General features: G+C 36.5%; 1 protein-coding gene and 1 long non-coding RNA gene across 3 annotated transcripts; one reads left to right on the top strand and one right to left on the bottom strand.

Annotated features, from left to right (window-relative positions):
• The first annotated feature begins 5,111 nt into the window (after positions 1–5,111).
• Positions 5,112–5,717, top strand: LOC134241770 (uncharacterized). Its single transcript, XM_062723792.1, has 2 exons — positions 5,112–5,421; positions 5,540–5,717. The coding sequence occupies exons 1-2, from the start codon at positions 5,160–5,162 to the stop codon at positions 5,590–5,592; spliced, it is 315 nt and encodes a 104-aa protein (XP_062579776.1). The 5' UTR covers positions 5,112–5,159; the 3' UTR covers positions 5,593–5,717.
• Positions 5,718–6,502: 785 nt separating this feature from the next.
• On the bottom strand, positions 6,503–8,474 carry LOC134241769 (uncharacterized). Of its 2 annotated transcripts, none has more exons than XR_009986727.1 (3): positions 8,404–8,474; positions 7,965–8,024; positions 6,503–6,742 (listed from the first exon to the last, which is right to left on the bottom strand). It is a non-coding gene; the product is annotated as an uncharacterized LOC134241769 (long non-coding RNA). The 2 variants fall into 2 exon arrangements; XR_009986726.1 differs by lacking the exon at positions 6,503–6,742 and adding an exon at positions 7,554–7,626.
• Between the last annotated feature and the right edge of the window lie 5,769 nt (positions 8,475–14,243).

Raw genomic sequence — 14,243 nt, 5'->3', positions numbered from 1 at the left:
AAATCTTTTAAAATCTTCTTCTCAAAAACCACTGGCCAGGAAAGATGAAACTCATGTGTAATCATCTTCAGGTAGTGTAGATTCAAGTCTGTAGAAATCATGACCCCCGGGGGTAGGGCGGGGCCACAATGGCCGATGAAAGTTTTACATAGGAGTATATAGGAAAAATCTTTTAAAATCTTCTTCTCAAAAACCACTGGGCCAGGAAAGATGAAACTCATGTGGAATCATCTTCAGGTAGTGTAGATTCAAGTTTGTTCAAATCATGATCCCCGGGGGTAGGGCGGGGCCACAATGGCAGATGAAAGTTTTACATAGGAATATATAAGTAGTATAAGGGGTCTAGCCGGGTGGGTCAACTGAGTGCACTTTTTATGCAAATGAGGTCAAAATGGAGGATTCTGATTGGTGAAGGGGATAAGTGGGTCAACTGAGTGCAGTTCTAACCCTAACCCCCTAGCCCCCTAACCCTAACCCTAACTAACCCTAACTAACCCTAACCCCCTAGCCCCTAACCCTAGCCCCTAAGCCTAACCCCCCTAACCCTAACCCTAACCCTAACCCTAGCCCCTAACCCTAACTAACCCTAACCCCCTAACCCTAACTAACCCTAGCCCCCTAACTAACCCTAACTAACCCTAACCCCCTAACCCTAACTAACCCTAGCCCCCTAGCCCTAACTAACCCTAACCCCCTAGCCCTAACTAACCCTATCCCCTAACCTATCCCTAAATACAGGGTGTGTTTACACTATACGTAGGTACTACGTTTTGTTTATGCTGACTATACAGGTAAATGCGCCGTGTGCAAAACATTTCAAGAATATGATTATGACGTCACGCTTCACAGTCTAGCTTCATTTTTTGAAAACCTCATTACCAAGAAACAAAAGTGAAACTAACACAGATTTTAATTTTTATTCAATTTTTATTCACAATGAAAAAAAAAAATACATACAACAATTTACCAGGCTGTCTTTTAATCAAAAATACCCTCCAAATTAATCATCCAGTCCAACACCGTCGAAATTAATCATCCAGTCCGAATCATCATCAAACTTCAAATCATCATCATCATCATTACCATAGTCTCGTGTCCTCCAAGGAATACCTTTTTCATTTGGAAAATAAGGAATTATTCCATGGAGATACTGTGCAAAAGGACCCTTAAATCCCGGTCTCTTTAAGGGTATCCCTTCTCTCGTTTTTCCTTCTCTCGTGATCTGGAGTAAATCTTCAATACACGATTCTAACTCGGAGGTAAAGTATGGAGTTCCAATCAGAAAATCATCATAATCATCCTCAGCTGTGATCTCCCATTTGTAGAGATGATAACCCTTCATTCCCTCAAAAGAGCAGTGCTTTCTTATCACGACATCATTTTCAGGAAATTTCACTCTTTTTTCCAACCATACTTTTTGTTTAGTTTCTTCAACTTTTTCTTTAGATTGTTCCGGAGACATCATATCCAAGCCCCACATTTGTTTACAATATTCCCAATAAGTCCATGGTTTTTGATTAGATTCCTCTGAATGGGTTTTATGGTAATCCTGCGTGGCTTCTTCTAGGGTTTCCATCCAGGGTCCACTCTTGTCAGTATTCTCAATAAGCCACCGATACCTTGGTTCCATACCTCTGACTTGACCACTGAAACTTTTTTTTTTTTTTTTTTTTTTTTTTTACCTGTGTTCACTTCCAAGTAATCACACAGAATGATCCTCATTATCCAGCTCTGGTTTATACCTTTATTTTAGGGGCGTGTGCAAAAAATACGTTTTACCTACGTTTTTTTTATGCTGACTATACAGGTAAATACTTGGCAGCGATTCAAGTCAGGGGACCGTGTGCAAAAAAAAAAAAATATGCTGACTACACAGGTAAATACTTGGCAGCGATTCAAGTCAGGGGACCGTGTGCAAAAAATATGCTGACTATACAGGTAAATACTTGGCAGCGATTCAAGTCAGGGGACCGTGTGTAAAAAATATGCTGACTATACAGGTAAATACTTGGCAGCGAGCCAAGTTTGTTTAGAGCCGTGTGCAAAAAAAAAAATGCTGACTACACAGGTAAATACTTGGCACCGATTCAAGTTTGTTTAGGGCCGTGTGCAAAAAAAAAAAAAATATGCTTACCTATGCATTGTGACGTCATCCACTGTATATAAATACGGTTTTCTCCGACTTTGGGTTCATTTTACTCTCAGAGCCATCACCTGATAGACATGGATTCTACTAGAGAAAAACAGGTACAGGCTCGACGAATATTGAAACGAAAAAGTACCGAGAGAGAAATAGATTTACCACCTAAACCCATTTCGGAGTATTATCATATGAGACTAGCTCAAGGAAAGACCTCTCCAAAATTTAAAGCGCATGAAAATAGATATGTCGTTCATTTCGATGAATTTCCAGAAGAAGAAGAAAGCACAGCTTTCCTTCGACGATTATTCAAAAACATGTTACAGGACTTCAAATCTAAAATGCAGTGTGATCCTAACGATTACCTCCGTCTGAACATAAGTCACCCATCTTTGGATTCAGACATTTCTTACCAGTTTATGCAATGTAAAGAATTAAACGAAGACGTCATTTTTAAAGAAATACAACGTGTGCAACAATCCAAAAAGGAGTTCAAAATCGGCGACGGCTCCACGGAATTCGATCTGTTACACATCGAGAATCCCCAGGGGAGTGGTGGAGACAGAACCAAACATTTACAAGTGAATAAAGAAACTTTCAAGAACAATAAACAATCCATCGTTCGGATCGTCAATCCCCATGATGAATTTTGTTTGGCTAGAGCCATCGTCGTCACTCGATTACACAGTCAGAAACCCGATCATCCAGACCCCGAATGGGAAAAACGTTGGCTCCGTATGCGGAAGGGAGATAGACAATCCTTAGACCAGAAACGAGAAGCCATAGCCCTCATGGAACAGGCCGGGTGTGATATCACTCAAGCTTGTGGAAATGCAGAGTGGCCGAAATTACAACAGGTATTAGCTCCTCAGTATCGTCTGAAAATATTTCAGTTCAAATCTACTTCGACTAAACTCTGTTTAGAGCGCATTTTCAAAGGCTGGGGAGATGGAACTTGTTTGAACATTTTGTTAGACAACCGTCATTGCGATGCCATCATATCGATGGCCGGAGTAACGGGGAACCCCTACTACTGTGATCATTGCGACGTGGGGTACAAGAATGTCACAGACCATCGGTCCAAATGTCCTCATCGCTGTCCCTATTGTTTAGGACCACACCCTAAATGTCCCGATGAAGGGATCAAGATTAAATGCCAGGAATGCCATGGAATGTTTAAGAACAGGACCTGCTACGAAGATCATTTAAAACCCCATAGTAAGAAGACCAGCACTACTGTGTGCAATTTAATGGGGCTATGCGAGAAATGTCAGTCCTGGATACCTAAGAAATTATTTCCTCATCACAAATGCGGAGATCAGAAACAGTGTAAGATCTGTAAGAAAATCGTCGATGCCGATCATCGGTGCTACGTTCGACAGAAACCCAAGAAGAAGAAGAAGAAGGGAGAAGACACCTTAGAGTTTACCATTTATTTCGATTTCGAATGCACTCAGGAATCGGGCATTCACGTTCCTAATCTGTGTGTGGCACATCGCGTCTGTCAACATTGCGATGACTTACCCATAGACCAACCTTGTCCTCATTGTCAACACATGGGACCCCGTCAGCACCTATTTCAAGGCCCAGACACCTTAAAGAAGTTCATGGACTGGTTATTTCAACCCACTACAGGTACTAAGAATTCCACTTTAGTACACGACGAGGCCATCGTCATCGCCCATAACTTCAAAGGCTACGACGGACAATTCATTTTGAATTACATAGTGCATTCTTCTCCCCTGAAACCTAACGTGATCATGAACGGGAGTAAGATCTTGTCCATGGAAATATGTGGACTCAAATTCATCGACTCGTATAGTTTCTTAACCTTTCCTTTGGCCCAGATGCCCTCCGCTTTCGATTTGAACGAAATGAAGAAAGGTTATTTCCCTCACTTTTTTAATACGGAACAGAACCAGAATTACGTGGGACCTTATCCACCGGCAGCTTTCTACAATCCGGACGAAATGACTACCAGTGGACGAGAGGCTTTTTACGAATGGTACAACCAACAGAGGGGAAAAGTGTTTGATTTCCAGAAAGAGTTTGTAGGGTATTGTATCTCGGACGTCGACATTTTACACAAATGCTGTGCACGGTTTAGAAGCACCCTCAAGAAGTTGGTCAACGTGGACCCTTTCCAGGAATCCATCACGTTTGCTAGTGCTGCTAATTTAGCGTACCGTCGAAATTTCATGCCTAATGACAGCATTGCCATCATTCCGAACCTCGGGTATGAACCGGCACGACAATATTCGGCCAAAGCCTGTCGATGGCTCACCTGGATGAGTCATCAGAATGGATGTCACATACGACATGCCAGAAACGGAGGCGAAGTCCCGATCGGAAATTATACCGTCGACGGATACCAGGAAGCGACTCGCACCGTCTACGAATTTTACGGATGCTATTGGCACGGATGCCCCACTTGCTATCCCAGTTTACAGACGGAAACTCATCCTCACCGGACCCAATTTACTTACCAACAATTACACGAGAAAACCCTCAGAAGGACTGCGGATTTAGAGGACATGGGGTACAACGTGTGTAGTATCTGGGAGCACGATTTCGATCAACAAGTGCAACAAGATGAGACTTTACAGCAATTTGTACGAGATCTGGACATTCCGGATCCTTTGAAACCTCGAGAAGCCCTGTACGGAGGCCGGACCAATGCCACTAAATTATATTGTGAAGAAGGGGACATGAGATACGTGGACGTGTGTTCCTTATACCCTTACGTGTTGAAACACAGACCTTTTCCCCTAGGGCATCCCGAGATCATCACAGACGACTTCCAGGACGTGAGAAGTTATTTCGGTCTCATTCACTGTCGGGTCTTACCACCCCGAGGCCTCTTTCACCCCGTGAGAATCCTGAAAAATATAAAAAAGTCTTAGTTGAAAAAAAAAAAATTGTTATATAACATGAGCTTGATGGAATTCTAAATATAGACAAAAAAAAGAAGGTATAAATACAAGTTGTAACATAAGATTTTGACTTTTTCATATTAACCATGGGTAACACCTCCAGTAAAGAAAAGAGTAAAGGAATGAGTAAAATTCAGTTTGGAAAGAGAGTTCTTTCAGGGAAAGATATAGACAGAGGTATACCAGTTAAAATAAAAAAAGATGGCACTATTGAGATCATTTCTCAACAAGAATATAATCAATTAAGTCCAGAGAAGGGTGATCCTAATGTTGTCAGAGATTACATAGAAAGACCCTTGATTGCAGAAGAAGCCAATGAGGAATATAACCATTTATTACCAAAAGAGGGTAAGAATTACTTGGATTACCCTGAAAGACCTTTGACTACAGAAGAAGTCAAGTTTATAGATAATAAGAGAAAACAGTTGTCAGAAAAAAAATGTTGTTAAAGACACATGAATTTTAGCCCACAAAACCATTGGAGAAGATACAAGGATTAATGGAGGAAGTCCAAACTGAATTCTTGGAGGACATTAAGGCTTATTATGAGAGTAACTTTTCCAGTATTTGTTTATTACAAAATTATGTATTCTAATAAAAAAAAAAAGTTTTCACTTTCATTTGTTGTGCCTTAGACCATTTAAATTGACCTTATGGTTAAGATTGTGATACACACTCTGATAATCATCTATGGTGTCTCTATCATGTTTACCTCAAAAGATTGAATCAGGGTATTTGTGTTCAAAGAGCTGAAAAAACTATACAGACAGATCTAAGATTTTGGAAGCATACATATTAATGGGTTTAAATGAGATATAACACTAGATTATTAAAAAGAAAGAACAAAAACTCATAGAAATGATATTGAAAGTACCTTTTATGAATAAAGTGTCATGCTCCAAGGTATATTTTTTATAAACAGGAGAAGGTTTACAACGGGCCCATGCACTCATAAGAATATCTTGGGTAGTAGAAACACCAGGGAATTTTAATTCCACACAATCAGATTATCTTACATCAGTTATAAGGTTACAGTCTTTATACATAGTTAAGAAGGTCATTAAGATTTCTTTTCTGGTCATCCTGATGTGCTGCATTATAGTATTCTTTCCCTGTGATATAATGTTAATATTAAATGGGAAATTCAGAATTCATCAGCAATTGGAGTCAAAACTTGCTATCTTTACCAACTATGATATTAAGGAAGCTGGGGGGGGGGGGGGGTTTACAAATTAGCCATATTTAACTTATTCTATAGATATGCTATCTTCAGCTGTTAACTATCATTTGGCAAAGAAAACTTTCATACATTTTAGTTTCAACATTTGATCATGCATTTTTGTATATATATTGAAATGGAGCTCTTCTTCTTCTTCTAAAGGAGATCAACATAGTCTAAAAATGACCATGACCACCAAGCCCTTTTTATTTAAATATATCATTTACATATCAATTCAAAATTATAAACATGCATATGTAAAAAAAAAATAATAAAATAATAAATAAATATATATTACAATTGTATCTCATTGAAACTTTACCTTCAAGTTTGTGTGTTTCTATGTTGGCTGACTAACTGTGTATTTCTAAAGGAAGAGCAGACAGTCTGAACTTCATAGAGAATGGATTATAGATGGTTAGGAACAAAACATATCTTCCAGGTTGAGGACTGTATAGAAAATAAAACCATTTTGTTAATATGACAGAGTACTGTGTGAAACAATACATGTTTAAAAATTGAACAAACATGTACAATGCCAAAAAAGTTCATGAAAATGTTTGTTTTTAATCTCAAAAATTGTTTTTAACATTAACTCCAGATGAGAAAAGTTCATCATGTTATCTTTAGATAATAAAAAAAAGCACAATTACTGTATTGATATCACAAATAAAATGATTATCAAATTAATTATTTAGACACTAAAAGATTTTTTTATTAACAACAGATTCAATTTTGGTTTAATATCTGTCAGTTCTGCATACAGAAAAATACATCTTTTTTAGCATCATCACAGTACAACATGTAGTCCTTAATTTTTTGAAAAGCTCATTACTAAGAAACAAAAGTGAAAATGAAAATATATGTATGTCATATATCCCACATATTTAGAATCAAAACAAAAAGTAAATAACTTAGGATTAATCTTTGATAAATTCTTCCTTTTCTCTTATTAGATTCCTAATTAATATCTCTTTGATCACCATTTAGTAAGTCTGAAGTCCACGGCCATGGGTAACATACATAATGAATTATGAAATTATATCATATAATTTATACAAAAGGACTTATTAATATTCTGAAGATCCCTTAATCATGTGTTAATATATTTTAGGTTAAATAAGGGTGTGTTTATATGAATGTAAGTTAGAGATATCAGATCACATAAGTATTATACAGTAATAAAATTAACCATATTATCATGCTTAAATGCAAAGATGACCTTCATAGGAAAATGTAAACAAAACAAAGACAAACTTACCAGAGATATCCCAAATATATGCCCAATAAGTCTATCAATTAAATAATCCAGTGAAATAATATCTCAGCTGATCCTGAAAAAATCATACAATTCAGTGATACACAATTAACCTCATTTAACAATGTAAGTAAAGCAAAGTAATTTACAGACAAAAGGGATAGAAATGTAAAAGATACCATGTATTTTACCAAAATTTAGTGAACATTTTTCTGATTGAAATTCAATATCATAGAATGACCCATCATAGAAATATTAAATGCACTCTGAGTTACATGCAGGTTATACAACTGTAAATCACATGAAATGAGGATAAATATAGTATTTACATTCAAAACAGAACTTTACATAATCATGATTAAATGCAAAGATGACCTTCATAGGAAAATGTAAACAAAACAAAGACAAACTTACCAGAGATATCCAATTATATGCCCAATTAAATAATCCAGTGAAACAACATCTTAGCTGATCCTGAAAAAAAGCATACAATATTCAGTGATACTCAATTTAACCTCATTTTACAAAGGAAGTAAAGCAACAATTGACAGACAAACAGGACAGAAAAACATGTTTAAATGTAATGCAAAATAATATCTCTTATATATGGATACCTATACTCTAATCAATCATATTAAATGTCATTCGTAAAATGTATTTTTTAAGACAGATTTATTTAGGATCGACTTTTTAAATGATAACATGAATAGCACGCCATACTTTAACCACATGTCAAAACATTCTCTCAAATTACACAGAAATGGGTTATTTAGCATAGCTGACATTAAACATATAGGTGAGCGATAACATAATCACAATCATAAACAATGTGAAACAACTTTAAAAGACCTACAGGGTAAATTACAAGCCTTTTTCACTGGGATAAAAATCCTGCCGAAAATTCGCCATGGCCGCCCGAAACCCCGAACCCGACTGTATAAAAGATGAAGTCATACAATAACATAACACTGATGTAGTATTACATGATTTTTTAATTTTATTTCTTAAAAACTATAAGGGGAGTTTACCAAAAAAAAAAATTAATAAGAATAAATAAAAATTTAAAGTTATTTTAAAAAAGTTAAAAGTTAAAAAATTTAAAGTTAATTTTAAAAAAAGTTTAAAAAATTTAAAAAGAAATTCTAAGTTTTTTAAAAAAGTGACCTGGTGTAATAACTTGAGAGACATAACACACACACATGTTTTTTTTGTATTGTGTGTTATTTGTTATTGTCTTTCAGTAAAAAATTCAGTTCAAACTGGTTAGGCTGGCTAGACTATAGGCTGTCTAGACTGTAAATGAAAAAGTGTGACGTCATAATGCATAGGGTAGCTCGCTGACATGGATGACGTCACAATGCATAGGTAAGTTTTTTTTTTTGCACACGGCCCTAAACAAACTTGGCTCGCTGCCAAGTATTTACCTGTGTAGTCAGCATATTTTTTGCACACGGCTCTAAAACAAACTTGGCTCGCTGCCAAGTATTTACCTGTGTAGTCAGCATATTTTTTGCACACGGTCCCCTGACTTGAATCGCTGCCAAGTATTTACCTGTGTAGTCAGCATATTTTTTACACACGGTCCCCTGACTTGAATCGCTGCCAAGTATTTACCTGTATAGTCAGCATATTTTTTACACACGGTCCCCTGACTTGAATCGCTGCCAAGTATTTACCTGTGTAGTCAGCATATTTTTTTTGCACACGGCTCTAAACAAACTTGGCTCGCTGCCAAGTATTTACTTATGTCCATAAACAAAAAAAACGTAGTACCTACGTACCAATGTAAAAAACACTGTGTAAACAACTCCAGTATTTAAGGGGAATAGGTTAGGGTTAGTTAGGGGGTTAGGGTTAGGGTTAGGGGGTTAGGGTTAGTTAGGGTTAGGGGCTAGGGTTAGTTAGGGCTAAGGGGGTTTGGGTTAGTTAGGGCTAAGGGGGATAGGGTTAAGGTTAGTTAGGGTTAGGGGGTTAGGGTTAGTTAGGGGGTTAGGGTTAGGGTTAGTTAGGGCTAAGGGGGGTAGGGTTAGTTAGGGTTAGGGTTAGGGTTAGGGTTAGGGGGCTAGGGGATAGGGTTAGTTAGGGTTAGGGGTTAGGGTTAGTTAGGGTTAGGGTTAGGGTGTTAGGGTTAGTTAGGGCTAATTAGGGATAGGGGGTTAGGGTTAGAACTTCACTCAGTTGACCCGGTCATCCAGTCAGCTTCCGACTAGGACATTTCCGGCTAGCCCACTTCAGCTAGGGCCCACTTCCGCTAGACCACTTCCGCCCACTTCCGCTTCCGCTAGACCAGTTCGGGCCACTTCCGGTTATGACGTCACTTCCGGGCTAGCGAGAATGCTTATACTACTTATATAGGGAAATCTTTTTAAATCTTCTTCTCAAGTACTTCAAAGCCATGATTAGTGATATTTATATGGAATCAACCTCCTTGGTGTAGATTTTAGATTGTTCAAATCAAAACAACCGACCCCCCCCCCCCATCCGGGAAAGGGCGGGGCCACAAAGGTCGATCAAAGTTTAACTTAGGAAAATAAAGGAAAAATCCCAAGAACAGAAAAGCTATGTTTAGTCATATTGAATTGTGTATTTTTGATTGAACCATGTTTATATCTACCATAAGCTTCGACTCAATATGGTAATCTAGATCCAGTTGGTGTAATATATCTTTCAGATCACTGCACCAGTTATTCCTACACTTAATATAATAGGATGGACAATTTTCAATCTATTAGTTCTATGCCTAAATTAAGATTATTAATATCCTGTACCAGATCATTAATGAAAATTGATAACAAGGTAGGGGATAATTATCTCCCTGTTTAACACCAGTTTTGCATCTTAACCAATTTGTGAGCTTATTATTCACTCTTACACAAGATTCTGAACTTTGGTAAATATTTTTTATCGAGTTGTAAACTTTACCATCTATATTATGTAACAAAAGTTTGTAAAACATCATATCCCTATCGACAAAATTAAAACATTTCTGAGGGTTAATAAATGCAACATAGAGATTTTTTATTGTTTTGGACTAAACTACATATATTCAATGTAAATAAATGATCTTCACAATGTAAATAAATGATCTTCACACGATCTATTCTTTCTAAAACCATTTTGTTCATCTGCTAAAATATTGTTATGCTCTAAATATTTCATAATCCTTTTGTTTATAAAGGAACTTTCTTTTCATTTTAAATTATTTCGCATAGTTGTTCATAAATCTCGTCAATACTTTGTGTTTTACGGCTGTTTTCAATCAGATCAATTGTTGCTATCAAAGCAGACCTTCTTAATGCACTTGACGTAACGATTTTGATTGTGTTCACTTTTTGGGGTACTAGAAACTAAGCAACAATCGGACACATTAAATTCACACATGATGACGGAATAATCAGAAAGTTTTGATTTTCCCCCGGCAAAATTCAACAGTTTAAATTCCGCTATAATGTTCTATATAGTTAATACCGTAAAGTTCTTGTTTCGTCTAAATACATCTATTGTTACGCGTATATACTAGTAGTCTACTACAGATTTTCCCTTCCTTGAAATTCATGTGAAGTTATCATCTGGGAATCTACCATTCAATACACAAAAATTTGCTTCATTTAGAAAGTCAGTTAATTCATGTCCGTGTTGATTAACAGTGCTGTCTATAGCTTTTCGATTAGGAATGTGATCAATGTCTTGAAGTAAGTCATTCGAATTGACAATTATTGAATTGAGGTCATCCATCACGAAAACAGTATCACTCACAATTTAAATAAATCTGTGTTAAACAGGTCTGGACGATTTCCAAATAAGGAACTCAAGTCAAGAACGATAACCGTGAATTGCTATCAATACACAGAATAAACAAGGCGCTAGTCCTTTTGACCAATCAGATAACAGCATTTAGACAAACCCATGAGAAAATAAATAAAACACGTAGTTATTATGTTTTTTGCTTCAAAGATTTTTTTAGAACAAACTTTTTGTAAACTTTCAGCGCATCTGGGAATAATATGATATTCATGACAATTCTACCGTGAACAAACACGACTTGAAAGCTTAGAATATGTTTTAAGTGCGATAAAAAATCTGTCACTATAGGAGGTAACAATCCTAAAAGTTTAACTTACGGTACGTTAAAAAATTGATATAAATACGGAAATTTTTCAGTTTTTATAGCCTGACATAAAAATCATATCGAATAGATATCAGTCTTTATTATTTTTTGAGTGTGTTTTTTTTTTTTTTTTTACAAAGTAGTCCATGCAGTTTCTGATATGCGAGGTAACATATTGGGATAAAACGCATTCATGTATAATTACAGGACTCTCTTTTCTCCACTTTATACGCCTTTCCTTAAACCCATTTAAAGTCTGCATAGCTTAGTATTCGGCGCTCATGAATATACATATGTGTATAGTCCATACGATAAACACTTGTGTGAGTTGATCTATACACATGGAATTTAAGCATTATCGATGAAAATCGGACGGATAACCCCAATTATATTTACCAACATATAATATATATCTGGTAAATGTTATAATTGAACTTGATAGGAACTTGCTGGTGCGATCTATTCCTCCGTACTAAACGATTACATTCTTTCATGCATTATTTTTTAGTCCATACGTCGTACGTACGAGATACTAAGTCGTATGTACGAGATAATAAGTCGTACGTACGAGATAATAAGTCGTACGTACGAGATATTAAGTCGTACGTACGAGATATTAAGTCGCACGAACGAGATAATAAGTCGTACGAACGAGATACTATGTCGTACAAACGAGATACTATGTCGTACGTACGAGATACTAAGTCGTACATACGAGATACTAAGTCGTAGGTACGACATAATAAGTTGTACGTACGACATAATAAGTGGTACGTACGAGATATTAAGTCGTAGGAACGAGATAACATTAAAACTCAGTCACATTGCCAAAAAACGACAAACGGCCGACGGGTTTTGAAGCAAAAAATGGGATTCTTCGGGTGACAGTCGTCAGTTCATCGGCCGTTGTCTTGACCGATTTTGACCACTTTTTTGTCGGCCGACCAATTTTTTTGTCCATCGGTCCAAGTTATAATTTTTTCTGCATCGGTGGCCGATTTCTTCAATTGAAGTTATCTGTCGACCAACCTGCGATCATCGTCCGACTATCTGCAGTCAGTTTATTAAGTCGGTCGTCCGTCGTACGACAATAAGGGTGTTCAAATTTTCGGCCGATGGTTAAAATCAAACTGTAGCTCAGAGCTCGATGATCGGGCGACGATTGGTCGACTTGTGAATATATTACCTATTAAGGATGCATAACACAAACAAAATTTTGATGCATGGATTGATATATATTTTTTGAACGGAAAAAACATAAATAATTAACGTATTATTTGCTGCTTAGATATGTTGTTTATATGCAATTCTATACAAAATTTTGCACACAATTTTACAAAATTCTGCCACTTTGCCTTGCAAACATTACTCATGTCACCTCTGTAAAAAATATTGATGATTTGTAAAGAATTTTTGTGTTATTTATCCAAGTCATCGGTGTTCCAAGAAATTAATGTGACTGCTCCGTGTCGCCCGATACTTGTTTCGGCCGATCATGTTCTTTCAGCCGACAAGACCAGAAAATCAGATCGCCCGACCATCGGCTTAAATGTGACCAAGGCATTATCCCTGGTAGTCATGTGTACAAGATAATATGTTACACATACCATATAATACAATGTATGTAGTTATCTGGATTTCTTTATAATATCATGAATAGATGGGCGTGCCAATAGCTGTCGTGCTTTTGATTGCTAAAACGAAAGAACCTAAATTTCATATACATATGCAATTTCAATCTATTTAACAGTAAAAAAAGAAGTCAATTTTACATGTTGACTTACAAGTCCCATCCAAAGCAGCCCCAGTCCACCCCTCAAAGAATTTGATATTTTGATTGGGTTTTATCGAAGGAATATTTATGAATAAAGCTTTTCAGGGGGTACCGATGTGGGTGAAAAGTACAAAAATCCCGAAAATGAAAAATATTTCTTTAATTATATGGTTTATATTTATGTTTAATGTCCTTTTATTAGAAAAGCTCGGATGCTTTGAGACTGACATTCAACATTTTTACAGTGGCCTGGTTCGAATCACCTGGTGGCACACGTTTACTTCTATAAAAACAGGTTTGTGTATTTCACTTCAATTTTCTTCTATAAATGATTTCTTTTTTTTTTTTTAGATAAACGACATTTATGAGAATGTAGATCATAAATATTATTCTCTAAAAAAGTATATCACAGTGTAAGCAAACATTGTTTGAGGACAAGAATTATTCATTCTTCCTTACAATGAAGGAGTCACACACAACGACCCCCCCCCCCCCCAAAAAAAACACAAAACATGAATGACATGCGGTTGATCCTGTATCCCACCCCCCCCCCCCCAAAAAAAAAAGCAATAAAATGCGTGAATAATCTAATACATTTAATCTCGGAAATGTTTCCAAACGAATCAATTAAAATGAAATCGCAGAAGTAGGAAATGATGTGAGGGACAGAATATCTTCTAGATTTGATTTTAAGAAGATTATTTAGCTATTAAACGAAGATAACATTTTTCTAACAGGTCTTACGTATATGATCAGCTTGAAGATCTGGGGGCCGTAATAGAAAGCATGCTATTTAGATTTTAAATTTTTA

Source organism: Saccostrea cucullata, unplaced genomic scaffold, assembly GCF_032062105.1.
Source record: "Saccostrea cucullata isolate Sc308-1 unplaced genomic scaffold, CSIRO_AGI_Scuc_v1 ctg7186, whole genome shotgun sequence".
Classification (NCBI taxonomy): domain Eukaryota; kingdom Metazoa; phylum Mollusca; class Bivalvia; order Ostreida; family Ostreidae; genus Saccostrea; species Saccostrea cuccullata.
The sequence above is the reverse complement of the archived record's forward strand: the minus strand, read 5'-3'. Positions and strand labels throughout refer to the sequence as shown.